Below are 20,248 nucleotides of genomic sequence, written 5' to 3' on the forward strand. Positions count from 1 at the left end.
GGTCTCTCAGTCGCTGTCAGAAAAGAGGATTGAACCCAATGCTGGAGTGTATACGCAGCGTTCCGAAAAAGGACGTTCAGGTAAGTCCATTTTCCCAAATAGCCCACCTTTGCTCAGTCTCTGTTGTGCCCCTATTGCCACTGTTGTGATCTAGGCTTACTGAGTTACTACAATACACAATTAGTCCCCAAAAAACCTGTTTTATTGTAACAGCTGAGAATTACGTTCATTCCCAGATGAGTCCCAATTAGTTGTAAAAAAATCCTTCGGAAGAAGTCCTTTGGGATAATCACCAACCTTTATCTTCTTTGACACCCTCCCAAAGGCTTTACTTGGCAAAGCCCCATGGAGTTCAGAAACAAACAAGAGATGCCGACTGAAAACAGAGTTAGCAACGTTGCTTTCCTGCAAAAAGGCCCAAGTGCCTTTGTTTCTCTTTTAAGCCTTATGGGAGAGGTCAATCATCTCTGGCCTTACTCCCGAGTCATCTCTTTTGCTTTAGCTGCTCTTGCCTTCTGGCAGCTCTGTACATGGGTGCACTAGAAACAGGCTCCTCCTGTTCTTCCTCTCTGCTGTCTGACTCTGGGGGCTCCAGAGTCCGTGCATCACTCCCAGATGGCCCTGGCCCTATCTCTGCCTCTGATGCAGAGCCCTCGTCTGGGCCTTCCCCAGACTCCAGGACTGGCCCATGTTCCTCTCCAGCCACCTCACTGTCGGACTCTGCTGCCAGATCTGTAGGCTGCTGGCGGATCACAACAGCCACATCACTCCCATCCACTTGTATTACAAACGGTTTCTCTGGGTCTGGGTGCTTTAAAACTGGTTCAGCTGAAAAAAGCCGCTTGAGTTTCTTAAATGCCGCTTGGCATTCCATTGTCCAGTTCAACAGCTGTTTGGGCTTTGGTTTCCCCTTCCCTTTTGTCTTTAGGAGGTTGATTATGGGAAGGGCGATTTGAGCAAAGGCGGGAATAAATTGGCGGTAAAAGTTAGCAAATCCCAGGAAATTTTGTAGTTGCTTGCGTGTGCGGGGTGTTTCCCAATCAATCACAGCTTGGACTTTTTGGGGATCCATTTCTATGCCTTGGTGTGAAATGTGATATCCCAGGTAGTCAATCTTTTCCTGGTGGAATTCACACTTAGAGAGCTTGGCATTGAGCTTTGCTGTGCGGAGTTTGTTTAGGACCGCCCTGAGTAATTTTACATGTTCTTTCTTTGTTTTAATATAGATTAAAATGTCGTTCAGGTAAACCAGGACCCCTTTATATAAATGTTCATGGAGTACTTCATTTATTAACTGCATGAATACGGCTGCGGCTCCTTGTAATCCAAAAGAAAGTATATTAAATTGGTAGCAGCCACGTGGTGTGTTAAACGCCATTTTCCACTCGTCCCCTTCCCTTATTCTTATTTGATAATATCCCTCTCTCAGGTCTAGCTTTGAAAAGACTTTTCCTTGGGAAAGGTTTGCCAGCATGTCCTTCATAAGGGGAAGGGATACATGTTTTCTACACTTACTGTATTTAAATTTCTATAATCCACGTATAATCTCATAGAGCCATCTTTCTTTTCTCTGAAAAGTACTGGGGCTGCGATTTTTGGGCATGCTGGTTCAATGAACCCTCTTTTCAGGTTTTTGTCAATGAAAGTTCTTAACTCCCTCAGTTCTCTGAGACATACAATATATCTTTGGTTTGGGGAGCTTTGCTCCTGGAAGGATTTCGATTGTGCAGTTGATAGCGCGGTGGAGGAGGAGTTTGTTGGATGGTTTTTCACTGAAAACCTCAGCTAGGTCTCTGTATTTCTTTGGTATATCCCCGTTTGGCGTTCCCCAACTGGGCATCGCCGCTTCCTGGTCAATCCACCTCCTCGGCCCCCCTTTTGGTCGTCAGCAAAAGTTACACTGTAGCTGAAACCTGATTGACCCTTGCTTCCAGTCAATTTTGGGATTCCATTTTTTCAGCCATGCTAAGCCCAATACTAGTGGCCATTCCATGCCGAGTACTACCACAAATGTTAGTGTCTCTTTGTGATTATCCATAGTTATTTGTAGGGGCTCAGTGTCAAACATGGCAGGTTCTCCCCTGAATATTGATCCGTTTAGTTGGCAAAATGTGATTGGGTTTCTTAGCCTTCTTAGATTTATTCCCAGTTTCCCTACTAGGATGGGACTTATCAGGCAACGGGTGCACCCTGAGTCTAGAAAAGCAGAGAGTTTTACTTCTCTGTCCCGACTGGGTATAAACAGTCTTAAGGGGAGGGTAAGCAGTTCAATTGGGTTACTTACCAGCGGCTCGTCTTCTGGGTCGCTTTCAGTGAAAGTTGGCTCCTCCGTTTGTATTTCCGGAGTTTCAGTCCCCACAGGGTGAGGGTCCTGAAACTCAACGGTTGCTTGCTTTGTAGGGCAGTTTCCTTCCCTCTGGAGCTTGGCTTTGTGGGTTTCCCCCCCCAACAGGTGGTCTGGTTTTCTCGCTGGCATCTTTGAGCAGCACTCCGCAGCATGGTGCCCCTCCTTTCCACACTTAAAGCATGCCGATGACCTTGGTGTGAATGGGGGTGGTGATTTGAATTACTCTCTTTTTCCCTGGGGTGGGGATTTTTTCCAACTTTGGCCTGATCGGTATGGGTTCCTAGCTATGTCGATCTCAGCTTCCTCTGCGATAAGGTACCATTCAGGCAGATGATCCAGTGCTCCTCTAGTGACGCAGGCATTGTAGAGGTCATCGTTTAATCCATCTTTGAAACAGCTCACCAGGATGCCTTTGGGCCAGTCGACGCGGCAGGCCAGGTCCTGGAACTCCTCAGTATATTTGGCTATGGACCGTCGCCCTTGCTTCACGACTTGGATTCTCTCTCAAGCCTTCTGGTCTGCTGGGGATCCCCCAAGCAGCAACACAGGGCAATCATGAATCTGTCGAAATTTCTTAACTCTGCTGTGTCCACATTGTGCAGAGTGACCATTTATCTGGCCACGGCTCCTTCTAAGGCGAGCATCATGACTCGCACTCGAGCGTCCTGGGTTTGAAATGCGTGCCCGTATTCTTGCATGTAGGTGAGTACAGGCACCATGAAGAACCCCAGCTGCTGCGGGTCTCCATTGAATTTCACTCCTAAAAGTGCATCCTCTCGAATTGCGGGGCCCTGGGTTGACCTGGTATACTCGTGGCCACCCGGATTGCAGAAGGGAGGTTCACTGCGGTGGTGGCTATGCCAGTGGCATTGGCTTGATCCCCTGTGGTGGGATCTGGGGTAATCACCCAGGTGTCGTCTGCGGCGGCTGCAGCTTCTGCCCCTCTGAGTGGCAGTTCTGGTTCTCCCCAGGTTGATGTTTTCCAGTGCCTCTATTATCAGTCGATTGATGTGAGCTTCAGCCTGTCCTCCCTCCTGGTTTCTTCGAAAGTTTCTTCTTGATCGGATAGGGCTTCCAACTCTAGCTTCCAGCCAGGATTCCGACTGCCTTGGGTTAGGGTGACTCCTCGGGTTCTCCCATCCCAGCTGTCTCTCCTTTTTTCAATCTCGAACGACCAGCGAAGTTTCTTGGAGTCCTCTCAGGGCGTCCCCATCTCCATGACTGGGTATAAGGAGCATGCTTCTGGTTGAGTAATGGAGATATCTGCTCAGCATTCGGTTTCTCCTTGTTTGCTGCTTTGCTCAGATATTGTTGCAAGGTCCCCACACTAGAACAAAAATATGCTTCTCCGGGTTGACCTAACTTTGCAGAGTTTATGTGAGGCCCTGCCTTTCCTCCTTTCCCAAGAAAGTATAGACTCTTGAAATGTAGTGTTTCAAAAGGAACCTTTTATTGAGAAGAAGTGATAGCAGGACAAAGGCAAAGCAGACTCTAAATCCCCCCCCCCAAGCTATACAGTTAGAAATAGGATTTTAGAACCCCTCCTTCCAGTCCGATGTGGATTCAACCAGTCCACAGGTGTGAAGATGTTATTGTAACAGCCATCCTGAGAAACAGATAAGGAGCCATTCCCAGGGTTATCTTCTGCTTCCAACAAACTGAAACAATTCACATGGCCTTCTTATTACATTCCACAAAAGATGAGAATACTCCAGGCTGCTTAGGCGCCAGGATAAAGGTTATAAAATTTAGCTTGTCTCCATGCTTCCCTCTCCCTCCATTTGAATGACAGTATCATTTTAGGGATCTGACTGAGTTGCAATATTGCTTTAAATAGCTAGCAATTATTTGCCACAAGGTGGGCAATAGTTCTTTGTAACTGTTAAAAGCACTCTTACAGAAAATATGGTTGAACCAATGTTAATAAAACAGAGACAAAAATCTGTATGGAGATCCATGATCTCTGAAATAGCATTTTTTTCCCTATTCATGACCAGTCTTTTTTCCTCTTTTCCTGGCCATAGAATATAGGAAGGCCTCTTTTACTAGCTAACCGAGAATCTATTTTTAATCTATTTTTAATCGTACTTTATGTATAAATGTTTTATTTTGGCTGTTCACCGCCCTGAGTCCGAAAGGAGAAGGAGGAGAATAAATAAATAAATAAATAAATAAATAATAAATAAATAAATAATAAATAAATAAATAAAAAATAAATAAATAAATAAATGAATGAATGAATGAATGAATGAATGAATGAATGAATGAATGAATGAATGAATAGGACTTTTTCAAAGAGCATTTGAAATTAGGACCAAAAATTAAGGCATAATGCCTAATCCTACTTTATTAGGTGAAAATGTTATGTGAGAGAGAAACAAAGCTTCCAAAGCACAGGAATAATGGATGGAAACTGAACAAGGAGAGATTCAACCTGGAAATAAGGAGAAATTTTCTGACAGAGTAATCAACCAATGGAACAGCTTGCCTTCAGAAGTTGTGGGAGCTTCATCACTGGGAGCTTTCAAGAAGAGACTGGACTGCAATCTGTCAGAAATGGTGCAGGGCAGGGGTGTCAAACTTGTGACGACATGTCATGTGACGTATCACAACTTTTCCCCCCTTCGCTAAAACGAGGGTGGCATGGCCAGCATGTGATGCATCTGGCCTGTGGGCTGCGAGTTTGACACCCATGGTGTAGGGTCTTCTGCTTGGGTGGGAGGTTGGACTAGATGACCTACAAGATCCCTTCCAACTCTGTTAAATATGTTAATCTGTAAAAGCTGGTAGTCTGAAGTTTATGATTTAAGGATGTGAATATAGGATGTAGGTAAGATAAGAATTATTAAAGTTAATGAAATGAAATTTATAGTATGTTTTGTGAATGCATGAGTTTCATCCAGTTGGAAAAAGCAGCTAGGAAAGGTTTATTTCCTGTACTCATGTCTTGTAAATAAAAAGGAGATTTTGAAGGCTATAATAATTGAGGCAGAATATATAGCTGAGGGCTTATAGAGAATTCTAGAAAGCAAAGATTGACTGAATTATAATTGTGTGGGGTAAAGAAAGGGCATAGAAAACTAGTAGAGAAACTGCACTCGAGTAAATATTATGCTTAAAATGTTTGTGACATATCCAGTTAGAACTATCAGTTAACAGATAATCTGAATCTGGAAAATCAATGAGATCTGGCATAGAAGTATATAGTTAGAAATCATCAGTGTATGGATATAACGAATACTGGTATTCAGTAGCATCAGGTATATATGTGCTTGTGCATGTCTCCTCACATACATGCAGAGAATAAGGGACAAAAGTGATCAGAAAGGAATAAATGGGGAATTTCATAGAACTTTCCTCAAAGCATTGTAGAATATGAGTTAAAATTTGTTTCTAAAGTATGGAATTTTGGTTTACGTTTCTTTAATATATTTTGCAGTTGTTTCTAAACCAAATGATTGCATTTTCCCATATGATTTCAAGGAAATCGCTAAACAAAAGGTAAGCTTGTTTTTTTTAACTCATTGCTTTGCATTCTGTAACCTTTCCTTTTGAAAAAAAAATTAAGTCTTATGGTGACAAAGATTCTTTCCACTAGATCGGTGGCCGCCAACCTTTTGGGCACCAGGGACCATTTCCGTGGAAAGAGGTTTTCCGCAAACTAAAGGGGGTTGTGGTTTTGCATGCTGCTTGCATTCTGCGGGTGGGGCTTCACTTGTTTGTGCGGCCCAGTTTTTGGCATGCCACAGACTGGTGTTTGTCCATGGACCGGGGGTTGGGGACCCCTGCACTAGAAAGTGATGAAAATGTTGATTCTGATTTTTTCCCAGATAAACATTTTATTATTAACAGTGTTAGAAACTCACTGTTTCACTTTAAGAATCTGATACAAGGCCCTGGAAACAATTCAGTTTGCCCTAGGGTATTCCAGTGATTGTGTAATCCCAGATAGTGAATCTGGAAATCTGGAATATAATTTTGGAAAAATTATATTTGTTTCCCTGTAATGGTGAACAAATTCCTTTTTGTTTGATTGATTGTGTGCATTCAGGCTGGTGTCAATTCTTAGTGATTACATTCTCTAAAACAATCTATCCCACACATGGCCCTTAAGGTCTTTCCTCAGGGCATTTTTCACCATTATAATTTGAATTGTCCTTTCCTCATTCCTTCCACCTTTCCTAGCATTATAGATCAAGAGAGCAGGGGAGAGTATATAGGATGGTCTCAATCCTTTACGACCTGAAGCCAATCTGTTTTATTATGTTCCATATGCACTGTGGTTTCCTGCTTTATGTAAAGGTTGTGTATGAGGATTAGATATTTTGGGACTTACATTTTCCTAAGCACATTCCACAACTTGACATGATTGATTCAATTGAAGATGTTTCTATAATCAATGAAGTTAGACATTGTTTTGGTATTCCTTGTTTCTTTTCAATTATCCTGTAGCAATAATGTTATATGTTCTTTGGCTTTCTCTAAAGTCAGTTTGAATATCTGGCATCTACCGTTCCATCCATGGATCTGATCTGTGTTGGATGATCCTAATATTCTTTTTTTCTCTCTAGTAATGTTGAAATGATTGCTTGGTTTACAATAGCAATGAGAACAATGAAGCAGATGGGCAGAGAGTTGGACCCAGTTGTACATGGAGGACTTTTCATGATAATTAGATTGAATACAGAATGGGCCCTCCTTTTAGACTTTTTTTTTTTAGAAAACTTTATTGAGTTTAAAAAGACATAAATATATTAACATTTCCATTAATATCAGATGTGCAGTGATTTTAACTATATACAAAATATATTTCCGGTGACATTTTAAATTACTTTTTACTTTTATTTGAGACACCTTTTTCTCTTCCTTTCATTTTATCATTCATCCATTCATACCACCTTCCCCACACAGTATAGTATTCTGAATTTTCATCGTCATTTATTTCATGAGTTAGTTTGGTCATCTCTGTGCACTCCAGTATTTTCCTAATTATAAGCTCTTCTGGTGGCTGGGTTTTCTCTTTCCAATATTGTGCATAAGCCAATCTGGCGGCTGTAATTATGTGTATCATTAAATGAATCCTTTCCTTTCCATATGGCTTCTTTATTATTCCCAGGAGAAATATTTCCAGTGTTAATTCAATATATTCCCCAATTATTTCTTGTAACCATCTCCTGATCTTACTCCAATATCCTTTCGCTTCCGGGTACGTCCACCACATGTGAAAGAAGATGCCTTGACCATAGCCACATTTCCAACAGTTGGGGTGCATATTGGGATATATCTTTGCTAGCTAGCCGGGGCTAGATACCATCTGTGGAGCATCTTATAATGATTTTCCTTGTATGTCGTGGCTCTGGTCAATTTAAGGTTCTTATTCCATGCCTCTTCCCATTCATTGAAATTTATATCACGTCCAATATTTTTCTCCCGTGCACTCATTTGATTCTTTGTTATATCCTCAGCCCTGTCTTCATCTAATAAATAGTTATATAATTTAGCCAGGATCTTTTTGCCTGTTCCCATCAGGACTTTATCCAACCCATTAAGTCCAAGGTCTAAGCCGCATTGTTCTTTGTCTTTCTGGTATCTAGATTTTATTTGTAAGTAGGTCCACCAATCTAAAATTATTCCTTGCTCTCTCAAGGTATCATTTGATTTAAGATTTCCTCCTTCATCTAAAATGTCTTTGTAGCTACTCATTTTCTCCATTCCCCATCTGTTGGGATAAATCAGGGCCTCCATCGTGGAGAGCCATCTTGGAACTTTTTTATAGTATCTCTGCCTAATCCGGGTCCATGTTTGTATCAATGAGTCTCTGATTTTATGTCTATGAAAATATGTTTTCTTTTTCTTCTCTGTATCCCATAGGTATGCATGCCACCCTTTTTGTATGTCGTGGCCTTCTAGGGTTAAGATCCTCTTATTTTCCAGGGTGGCCCAGTCCCTTATCCAGACTAGCTTGGCTGCCCTATAGTATGTTTCCCAATCGGGAAGCCCAAATCCTCCTATATCTCTTTTGCCCCTTAAAATTTTGATGGAAAACCTCGGCTTCTTCCCCTCCCATACAAATTCCCTAATGATTTTATTTAATTGTGAGAAAATTTTTTTATCTAAATTCACCGGTATATTTTGAAATAAAAATAATACTTTGGGGAGGGTGTTCATCTTAATCGCGGCTATCTTGCCCAAAAGTGACAATTTTATTTTCTTCCATCTATCAAGGTCTTGTTTCATTTTCATAATTAAAGGGGTATAATTATCATCTTTTAGGGTCGAACATTTTGCAGTAATCCAAATTCCTAGGTACTTGATTTTTTTTGACAACCTGTAGTCCTAATAATTTTTCTATCTCTTTTTTCTGAACCTCGGTTACATTCTTGGTCAGTACTTTGGTTTTGGTTTTATTCAATGTGAAGCCTGCCACCTCTCCGTATTAACCCAATTCCTCTAGCACTTTTTGTCCCAATTCTATAGGGTCTTCTAGGATTAAAGCTACGTCATCTGCAAATGCTTGCGTCTTATAGATCTCCTTCCTAATCTTTAGACCTTTTATTTCCTCGTTATTTCTAATTATTCGTAGCAAGACTTCTAGGGCCAAAATAAACAATAATGGTGACAGGGGACAACCTTGCCTTACCCCCTTGCTAATCTGGAATGTTTTTGTCCTGTCTCCATTTACTAAGATGCTCCCCTTTTGATTATCGTAAATAGATTTTATCATCTTTTCAAAATTTGTTCCGAATCCCATTACCTCAATTTGTTTAATCATAAATTTCCAATTTAAGTTATCGAATGCCTTTTGGGCGTCAACAAAAACTAAGGCCATCTGTTTTTCGGGGTGTTCTTCATAATACTCTAGAATGTCCAAGACGGTTCTCAAATTATCTCTAATTTGCCTCCCCGGGAGAAATCCATTTTGATCCTTGTGTATCCAAATATTTAATATTTTTTTGATTCTTTCCACCATTATGCTCATAAATAGCTTATAGTCAGTATTTAGGAGGGAAATTGGTCTATAGTTCTGGATTTGTTTTAGGTGGCACCTTCTTTTGGCACTAGTGTAACATATGCTTCCTTCCACGACTCTGGGATTTTAGTACCCATCAATACATCATTGAAAATTTCCACTAATTTTGGTTGGAATATTTCTTCTAGTGTTTTATATATTTCCCCTGGGAATCCATCTGGGCCTGGCGCTTTATTATTTTTAAGTTTAGAGAGAGCTGTTTTTAGTTCTTCAGTTGTAATCTTTCTATTGAGCATTTCTCTCTCTTCCTCTGTTATTCGCAGGAGCTCTGCATTTATCAAATATTGCTCTATTTTGCCTTCTGGGACCTCCTCTTCTTTATATAGATTCTCATAGAATTCCCTAGCTCTTTCTAGTTTGTCCTCTTCTTTGCTCAATAGTTTGCCCTTGGAATCTTCTAATATATGAATTGTCCCCTTTTCGTTTTCCTTCTTTAATTTATAGGTCAACCACCTGTCCGATTTGTTGGCATTCTATTTATTTATTTATTTATTTATTTATTTATTTATTTATTTATTTAAAACAATACATCAAAAAAAAGAAATAGTCAAACAAATGATCGCGACAGGAACTTTACATGATATTTACACTTTCTACAGTATGTAGGTTTCAGTCAGATTTAACATATATTAAACATAATCCTGGTTATACTTGACTTTTTGGGCGTCTGTTGTTCAACCAAACGTACCATTTGTCCCAACATTGGAAATATAGGGAATCCTTTTGATCTCTCAATGCTTTAGTCAGTCTGTCGGCTTCCGCATAATCCAAAATTTTCTCCAAAATCAAATCTTCAGCCAGCAGGTCTTTCCCCTTCCAATGTTGGGCGAAACATATTCTTGCTGACGTGGTGATAAATACACACAGACACCATATATTTGTGCCTATGTTGTCTGCCCTGATCTTCAGTAGATAGTACTCTGGTTTCAGAATTAGGTTATAACCTGTGATTTCCATGATCCATGCCTGTATAATTTTCCAGAATTCAGTCGTCCTGGAGCAGGTCCACCACAGGTGGAAATAGGTGCCAATCTCCCCACACTTCCAACAGTTTGGTGAGAGATTTGAATACATTTTAGAAAGACGAGCAGGTGGAAGGTGCCATCTATACAGCATCTTGTACACATTTTCTTTGTATGATGTTGCCCATAGGAATTTCATATGTTTAAGCCAGATTTCTTCCCATTTTGTCAAATCAATTGGATAGCCAATATTTCTCCCCCAGGCAATCATAGAGTCTTTAACTATTTCATCCCCTATCCAATAGTCTATTAAAAGTTTATATATCCTTGATAACATTTTGTCCTCTTTTCCTAGAATGATATTGTCCAGATCATGCTGATTCAAATTAATACCATCTTGTTCCCTATCTTTTTTAAATTTCGAGCAAATTTGGGCATAAGCCCACCAATCCAGTTGTCTTCCCTGCAACTCCAACTCATTTCTTGATTTCAGACTACCTTGGGGGTCCAAAAGTTCCCGGTAAGAGAGATGATTTTCTTTGTTATATAGAGGCCTATACGTTATAGCTTCGAGTGGGACCAGCCAAGAGGGGATTGAAGAATAAAATTTACCCTTAATTTTCCTCCAGGACTCAATTAGAATATTCCTCACATAATGTCCTGCAAGGCACCTGTGCTTTGGGATTCTGTTTTGCCAAAGAAAATAATGCCAAGCTTGATGTAGCCCCTCCCCTTCCAAGATCAACAACCTCCTTCTTCTCAACAATATCCAATCCCTGATCCAGATTAAATTTGCGGCCTGATAGTAGTATTCCCATTTTGGAACACCAAATCCTCCTCCTTTCTTTAAGCTCTTGAAGCATTTTAAGTTTGATTCTGGGTTTTTTATTTTGCCAAATGAATTTAAGAACATAGTAATTTAGTTTTTTAAAAAAATTATTATCTAATCTAGCTGGTGCTGTATATAATAGGTATATCCATTTCGGGAGTATGTAAATTTTTATAATTGCTATTCTACCTAGTAGGGATATCTGCACGTTCTTCCACTTCTCTAGATCCTGACCTGTTCTCTTGAGAAGGTTCAGATAGTTGTCTTCTTTGATCGTGGAGCATTTGGCTGATATAATAATACCTAGATATTTTAGTTTATTTACAATTTGGAACCTCAAATTCGCTTCTAATTCTTTCCCTTGCTTTACTGTCAGATTTTTGGCAATAATTTTAGTTTTTTCCCTATTGACTTTTAATCCCGCCACCTTACCATATTTTTCTATTTCCTGGGTCAGACACGGTCCCGATATCAACGGATTTTCTAATATAAATACTAAGTCATCAGCGTAAACCTGCACCTTATATTGTTGATTTTGGATATAAAGACCTTTTATCCCCGTATTACGTCTAATTTCCCTCAGTAGGGGTTCTAATGACAAAATAAATAACAACGGGGAAAGCGGACACCCTTGTCTAGTTCCTTTCTCAATATCAATTTGACCGGATACATCACCATTAATTGAAATTTTAGCAGTCTGCTTCGAGTAAATTGCACGGATTGCCCGAATAAATCTTTCTCCAAATTGCATATTTTGCAGTAAACCTATTAAAAAGCTCCAGTTCACACGATCAAAGGCCTTATGTGCATCCATGAATACCAGGGCCAATTGTTTATCAATATGGGTTTCGTAGTATTCCAAAACATTCATAACTATTCTTACATTGTCTCTTTGTTGGCATTCTCAAAGTGGTATTGTTTCGTTCTTTTTATTTTTGGGGCTAGTTCCTCTTGATCAATGATGTTCATTTTATGTCTCCACATCAGCCAGCTTTCTTTAGCTGTTTCATCTCCCGGGTTGTCTTGGAATTTTCTTTCTGCTTCTCCTAAGTGGTTTAAATAAACTTCCAGGGCCCTCCTTTTTTCTTATTTTTGTATGCACTATATGAAATCACAACTCCTCTCAAGTAGGCCTTCATTGTATCCCATACTATTGCATGAGGCATTCCCTGATTTTCATTTTCCTTTAAAAATTACTTTACTTCTTCTTTAGAAGGCAGGGCGGAGGATTTCGGACAATACCTGTATGACAAAATCGCTCAGATCCGGGGGAATTTGGACTCTGACTGGGTAGATCAGGGCAGGGTGACGAGGAATAGTCTTGAGAATGTTACCTGGGAGAAGTTTGATGCTGTGACTCCCGATGATGTGGACAGGATTTTGGGGAGACTTAGTGCGGCCACATGTTTACTGGACCCGTGTCCCTCCTGGTTGGTACTGGCTTCCCGGGAGGTTACACGAGGCTAGCTCCAGGGCGTTATTAATGCTTCCTTGAGTGAGGGTCACTTCCCCACTGCCCTGAAAGAGGCGTCCTTGGAGGAACATCTGACGGTTGTAACCAGGGGGACCTTTTGTCAGGTTCACCTGATTCGCCAGTTGCGGCCCTTTCTTGATCGGGATTCCTTGTGCACAGTCACTCACGCCCTCGTCACCTCTCGCCTTGACTACTGCAACGCTCTCTACATGGGGCTCCCCTTGAAGAGCACCCGGAGGCTCCAACTGGTCCAGAATGCAGCAGCGCGGCTAGTGATGGGAGCAACATGGCGCTCCCATGCAACACTGCTCCTGCGTGAGCTGCACTGGCTCCCGGTGGTCTTCCGGGTGCACTTCAAGGTGTTGGTCATCACCTTTAAAGCGCTCCATGGCAGAGGGCCTAGCCATCTGCGAGACTGCCTGCTGCTACCGACGACCTCCCATCGACCAGTGCGCTCCCACAGAGAGGGCCTCCTCAGGGTGCCATCAGCCAAACAATGTAGGCTGGTGACCCCCAGGGGGAGGGCCTTCTCTGTGGGGGCTCCTACCCTCTGGAATCAGTTGCCCCCTGAGATAAGGAGAATCCATGACCTCAGTGCCTTCCGTCATGCCCTTAAAACCCATCTTTTCCAGCAAGCCGGGCTGGCTTAAGAAGAATTTTTTTAAATTCTTTTAATTGGTTTGTGATTTCTTAAATTCTGGGCCAAATTTATATATATTTTTAACTGTTTTTTTAATATTTGTATTCTATGTTCTTATTTTGGCTGTACACCGCCCTGAGTCCTCAGGGAGAAGGGCGGTATATAAATTGGAAATTAAATTAAATTAAATTAAATTAAATTATTAAATTAAATTAAATTAAATTAAATAATTAAATTAAATTAAATTAAATTATTAAATTAAATTAAATTAAATTAAATTATTAAATTAAATTATTAAATTAAATTAAATTAAATTAAATTAAATTAAATTAAATTAAATAATTAAATTAAATTAATTAAATTAATTAAATTAAATTAAATAATAAGTTTTTGTATACATTCTTTGTCGCTCAGTAGTTTGGCATTAAACCTCCATCTCTGTTGGTTCTTTCTCTTTACACTCTTCCACCTTATTTCTAAGGGGTTATGGTCTGCCCAGGTATTCGAGTTGATTTCTGTTCTGTCCCCGTCCCCACACACACACAAACAGCCAGCCGGGGGTTAAAGAAGTACTCGGCACACACAAGGTTCATTATCAGGAACTTGGCAGCAATACGATAACCGTCTGCCAAGTGCTTTACTTCAAGAAGAGGGAGTGTTCCTCCACCAGATAACACCAACTAATACACACAGTTTTTAAAACAGTCCAGCTCAAACATGAAACCTTCAGCAGATCAGGCGTTGTACAAAGTGACTAGCCAGAAGTGAGCTTTGTCCGTCACAGAGTCTAAATGGCCACCACACTCTCTTATATAGCCTGTGGGGTGTGGTCCAGTGACTCAGCTTAATCCCTGGCACGTCTCCTCATCTGCTGCAAACGTTTATCTTGCCTTCGTTGGCGTGGATCCAGGAATGACTTATCACCCACATCGCTGTCATCGGAGACACCTGGCTCCTGGTCAATCTCCTCTCCCTCGGCAGACACCTGAGGCATTGCCAGAGAGGAGGGGCCTGGAGAGGGAGGCCTGGCCAGCTCCTCTCCTTCATGTTCGGAGCTTTCTTCCTCTGATAAGATGGGCTTGGGGATTAGAGCCACAACAATTTCTGCCATTCCAATTTCTCATCCAAGTTTCCTGCTAACCCATGCCATGTCTATTCTGGACCATGACTTTTGTGCATTTGAATAAAATGTATATTGTCTATCATTTGGGTGCAGGGTTCGCCATATATCAATTAAGTTCAATTCATCAGCTAAATCAAAGAAAGCTCTCGGTAGATTTGCCCTTTTATTTATTTTTTGCTTTATTACTTTTATAATCTTTGTCCAAATCCATAATACCATTGAAATCGCCTATTATACAGATTTCATTATATTCCATTTTTCCTAATTGTTTGTGAAGTTTTTTGAAATATTCTCCCTGTTTTTTATTTGGAACATATATACCCACTAACAATATTTTGGAGTTCCTCTTTTAATTTCAATCATAAGAGTTCTTCCCTTTGTATCGTTAAATTTTAACTCTGCTTCAATTCCTTTCTTTACATAGATTACCACCCCTGTCTTCTTTTTTTCTGCCAGTGAATTGAATGTTTGACCATATTTTTTGTATTCTAAATATTTACCCTCTTCTTTATGTGTACCTCTTGTAGACATATTAGATCCACATTCTGTTTAACTAATTTTGTTAGTATTAGTTTCCTCTTTTTGTAATCATTTAGGCCATTGACGTTTACAGATATTAATTTCAGATCATTCATCTCTGTTTCCTTATCTGGTTTTTAGTTTTTGTTTGTTCGTACGGCTCTTACTGGTCTTGCTTTTTTCCCTTTGGCTTCTTCTTCTATCTTCTCCTCCTCCGTGGTTCCTTTCTTAGTATTCTGTTGATGCAAGGCTTCCTCCTCTACTGCTACTGTCTATTTCCTCTTTACTGCTCTGTTCTTCCTCCGCACCTCTCAACTGATCAAGGAAGTCTTGTGCTGTACTCAGGCTATCTATTTTTATTTTTCTCCCTTGCCAAGTGATTAACTTCTGGTAAGAGCCACCTGAATAGTATATTTCTTTTATTTAGCTGTACAGCTAGAAATCTATAATCCTTTCTCACCTCCTTTACTCTTCTTGGTATCTGTTTTAAGATTATCACTTCTTTCCCTCTGTATGTTATTGGTTCTTCCCTTGTTATGTTATATAGAATATCTTTTACTTTTTTTCTTGCAAACCTGATATGTACTTCCCTAGGGAGCTTGTTCCTTCTTGCGTAATTTGTCTGGACTCTATATACGTCATCCAACTCTCTAATTATCTCTTGCTTATCTTGTTGGAGTACGTCTGCTATCAACTCTGCCATCTTCTCTCCCAGGTCTTCCTCTTTATCTTCAGCAATATTTTGGAAACGCAGATAGAAGGAAGCCTGGTCCATCTCCAATTGGATTATCAAATCCTCTAGCCCTCTGTTTTGAATTGTCAGTGTTTGATCCACGGTGTCTAATTTCTTCTCGGTTTGCTCTATTCTTATTTCAGCTTTCTGAATTCGTTGTTCGTTGTTAAATATTGAAGTTTGAATCTCATTCATCTTCTGATCCAATGCATGAATATCTGTTTTTAATTCGGCATTATTATTTAACATCTTTTCCTGCATTGCCATCATAGTTTCTTGAATCAAAGTCAATGATGCTTGCATAGTTTGCATAGCTATAGATTTCTTCGTTTTTGCCAGTCCTTCCGTTGATTTCTGAGTAGCCGGAGAGGTCATCGTTATAGTGGGATTGGAGGGAATTTTTTTTCCGGTTTTATTTTATTTTATTTATTTATTTATTTTATTTTATTTTGAATTTGTATACCGCCCTTCTCCCTGAGGACTCAGGGCGGTGAACAGCCAAGTAAAAACATCAAGTACAAATATTAAAATACAGTTAAAATATACATATATAAATTTGGCCCCATTAATTAAAAACAATAAACAAAACACTTAAAAACACTTAAAAAATTAGGCCAGCCCGGCTTGCTGGAAAAGGAAGGTTTTAAGGGCACGGCGGAAGGCACCGAGGTCTTGGATTCTCCTTATCTCTGGAGGCAATTGATTCCAGAGGGTAGGTGCCCCCACAGAGAAGGCCCTCCCCCTGGGGGTCACCAGCCTGCACTGTTTGGCTGATGGCACCCCGAGGAGGCCCTCTCTGTGGGAGTGCACGGGTCGATGGGAGATTGTCGGTGGCAGCAGGCGGTCTCGAAGATAGCTAGGCCCTATGCCATGGAGCGCTTTAAAGGTGATAACCAACACCTTGAAGCGCACCCGGAAGACCACCGGGAGCCAGTGCAGCTCGCGCAGGAGCGGTGTTACATGGGAGCGCCAGGCTGCTCCCGTCACTACCCGCGCTGCTGCATTCTGGACCAGTTGGAGCCTCCGGGTGCTCCTCAAGGGGAGCCCCATGTAGAGAGCGTTGCAGTAGTCAAGGCGAGAGGTGACGAGGGCATGAGTGACTGTGCACAGGGAATCCCGATCAAGAAAGGGCCGCAACTGGCGGATCAGGCGAACCTGACAAAAAGTCCCCCTGGTTACAGCCGTCAGATGTTCCTCCAAGGACAGCTGCCTATCCAGGAGGACTCCCAGATTGCGAGCCCTCTCTGTGGGGGCCAACGACTCGCCCCCAATAGTCAGTGATGGAGTCAACTGACTATATCGGGATGCCGGGAGCCACAGCCACTCAGTCTTGGAAGGGTTGAGCCTGAGCCTGTTCCTCCCCATCCAGATCCGCACAGCCTCCAGGCACTGGGACATCACTTCAAGGGCATCGTTGGGGTGGCCTGGGGTGGAGATGTACAGCTGGGTGTCATCAGCGTACTGGTGGTATCTCACCCCAAAGCCACGGATGATCTCACCCAGCGGCTTCACATAAATGTTGAACAGGAGGGGCGAGAGGACCGACCCCTGAGGCACTCCACATATAAGAGGCCTTGAGGTCGACCTCTGCCCACCTGCCAACACGAACTGCGACCGGTCGGAGAGAAAGGAGGAGAACCACCGTAATACGGTGCCCCCCATCCCCAAACTCTTCCAGCCGGTGCAGCATGATACCATGGTCGATGGTATCAAAAGCCGCTGAGAGGTCTAACAGGACCAGAACAGAGGAACAACCCCTGTCCCGAGCCCTCCAGAGATCATCAACCAACGCGACCAATGCCGTTTCCGTGCTGTGTCCAGGCCTGAAACCCGACTGGAACGGATCTAGATAGGATGTTTCCTCCAAGAATTGTGGAAACTGTCGCGCGACCACACTCTCAACAACCTTCGCCAGGAAGCGAAGGTTGGAGACAGGACGATAGTTGGCCAATATTGCCGGATCCAGGGACGGCTTTTTGAGGAGAGGCCTCACCACCGCTTCTTTCAAGGCGGCGGGGAAGTAACCCTCACTCAACGAAGCGTTGACAACACCCTGGAGCCAGCCTCGTGTAACCTCCCGGGAGGCCAGTACCAACCAGGAGGGACACGGGTCCAGTAAACATGTGGCCGCACTAAGTCTCCCCAAAATCCTGTCCACATCATCCGGAGTCACAGCATCAAACTCCTCCCAGGTAACATTCTCAAGACTATTCCTCGTCACCCTGCCCTGATCTACCCAGTCAGAGTCCAAATCCCCCCGGATCTGAGCGATTTTGTCATACAGGTATTGTCCGAAATCTTCCGCCCTGCCTTCCAAGGGATCCTCCCGCGCTCCCGGATGGAGCAGGGAGCGGGTTACCCTGAACAGGGCGGCCGGACGATTCCCTGATGACGCAATAGAGGCGGAAAAGTAGTTAAACTTTGCCGTCTTTATCGCCACTAGGTAGGTCTTAATATGCGACCTTACCAGTGTTCGGTCAGATTCAGCGAGACTGGCCCTCCAACCACTCTCTAGGCGTCTTTTCCGGCGTTTCATCTCCCTCAGCTCCTCGGTGAACCAAGGAGCCGCGAGGGATCGACACCGGGTCAGAGGCCGCAAAGGCACGACTCGATCCAAGGCCCCACCAGCCGCCCGATCCCAGGCAGCTACCAGGTCCTCGGCCGAGTCGTGTGCCAGATCTTCAGGAATTGGCCCAAGCTCCGTCTGGAACCTATCAGGATCCATCAGGCGCCTGGGGCGGATCCATCTAATTCGGTCCGCCTCCCTGCGGCGGGGTGTAGCGGTTCGAAGGTCCAGACAAAGGAGTGAGTGATCTGACCATGACAAGGGTTTCATGTCTATATCCCCTATAATAAGACCACTCAACCACTGGCCAGAGACAAAAATCAGGTCCAGCGTGTGTCCCCCCCTGTGAGTGGGGCCATGAACTAACTGGGTCAGGTCCATGGCCGTCATGGAAGCCATGAACTCCCGAGCCATCTCTGACGTTTCACCAACGGACGGCAGATTGAAATCACCCATGACCATAAGCCTGGGTGTATCAACTGCCACCGTGGCTATCACGTCGAGTAGCTCGGGCAGGGCCGTTGCCACGCGGCAGGGAGCCAGGTACGTAAGCAGCAAGCCCATCTGAACCCCATGACCCCATCTCACAAAGAGGGACTCACACCCGGCAATCTGTGGCACAGTGGTCTCCCTCGGACCCAGACCTTCGTTAATAATAACCGCCACCCCCCCGCCCCTCCCCTGGGCCCTCGGCTGATGGAATGCTCTGAAGCCTGGTGGACACATCTCAACCAGAGGGACCCCTCCCTCCGGGCCCAACCAGGTCTCCGTAATACCCGCCAGGTCCGCTCCCCCCTCTTGAATAAGATCGTAAATGAGGGGGCCCTTATTTACCACGGACCTGGCGTTGCACAGCATCAGCCGGAGGCCCAGGTCCTGAGTATCTGAGCCACCTAGTATCCGAGGGGAGCCTTGAGGACCGGGGCGTGCAATCGCTCTCAAGTAGCGAGTGCGCACCCCCGGCACAAGATAAGGTCCTCTGCTCCCGCCATATCTGCCCCTCCCATCCACCAACAATTTAACAATTGTTGATGACATGCTTGTCATTTCTTTCAAAATTATTTTTTGTTCTCTGATTATTCTCTCGATATTTCTCCAAATTCTCATTCACCAACTGCCGCCTCTATTTATTTGGTATTTGTCTATTTCTTGTTTTGTCTTCTAGTTCTTTAGGTAAAAATAGGTTCTATTTGACAATCAGTATCAATTTAACAGTCTATATCACTTCCCAACAGTGTCTTATACTTAATGTATAATTGATTTATAGTTAGCTAGTTTAGCAGTTAATAATTGATTAATAGCTTAATTTATAAAAAACATAAATTTGTTTACTAAAAAAGATTCCTTCAAATCCTACTAATTTACAGTGATTGTTAAGCCTCTCCTAATAATTTAAACGCTATAGATAATATATAATACCACACTACTATCAAAATGATACAAAGCTTATAAACTAGAACTTGATTTTCTATATCTAGCTTGATTCAATATATAAATTAATATGAATAAATACTATAAATACTGTAAATACTATAAATAGGAGTAAATAAGAATAAATGCAACTATAGATAGATGAATGAATCTAAAAATTTAAGATGATGTAACTTTAAAGATATATATTTGCCAAATCTAGGAAAATTAATTGATAGGGAAATTAACAATTCTTATTAATGATTATATTTAGGCAATCAGGATATTGAAGAAAAGGTTATCAAAAGGTTTCAAAGTTATTATTATTATTTTTTCTCCATTGGGAATATAGACTGTTCTTTATTACTCAGCCTTTGATCTTCTCCAGGCTTCTTTTTTCATCAAATCCATTAATCAAAATTAGCACTGTATCGTATTCCTTGCTGCTAGATTGTCCGTGAGTCAGCCGTTTCAATTGTTCCTCAGGCAAATCACTATAATGGCTGTACTTCCTGTTCCCTGGAAAATCAAACTCGATCCACCTAGCTTCAGCCTCCGATAGATCTACTTCTGTGGGCAACAAAAGGAAAGAAATATTTTCTCAGTTCTTATTTC

The 20,248-nt window shown here is 42.2% G+C and overlaps 1 protein-coding gene across 1 annotated transcript in view; it reads left to right on the forward strand.

The window, feature by feature from the left end:
• Positions 1-20,248, forward strand: part of POLA1 (DNA polymerase alpha 1, catalytic subunit) — a 568,283-nt gene that overhangs the window by 103,784 nt on the left and 444,251 nt on the right. Inside the window, exon 17 of the mRNA XM_070943339.1 lies at positions 5,787-5,848. Within this exon, the coding sequence (XP_070799440.1) occupies positions 5,787-5,848 (62 nt within the window). The remainder of the gene's footprint in view (positions 1-5,786; positions 5,849-20,248) is intronic.

This window comes from Pituophis catenifer, unplaced genomic scaffold (genome assembly GCF_029215685.1).
Source record: "Pituophis catenifer annectens isolate HBS135680 unplaced genomic scaffold, rPitCat1.0.hap2 SCAF_4, whole genome shotgun sequence".
In the NCBI taxonomy this organism is placed as follows: Eukaryota; Metazoa; Chordata; class Lepidosauria; order Squamata; family Colubridae; genus Pituophis; species Pituophis catenifer.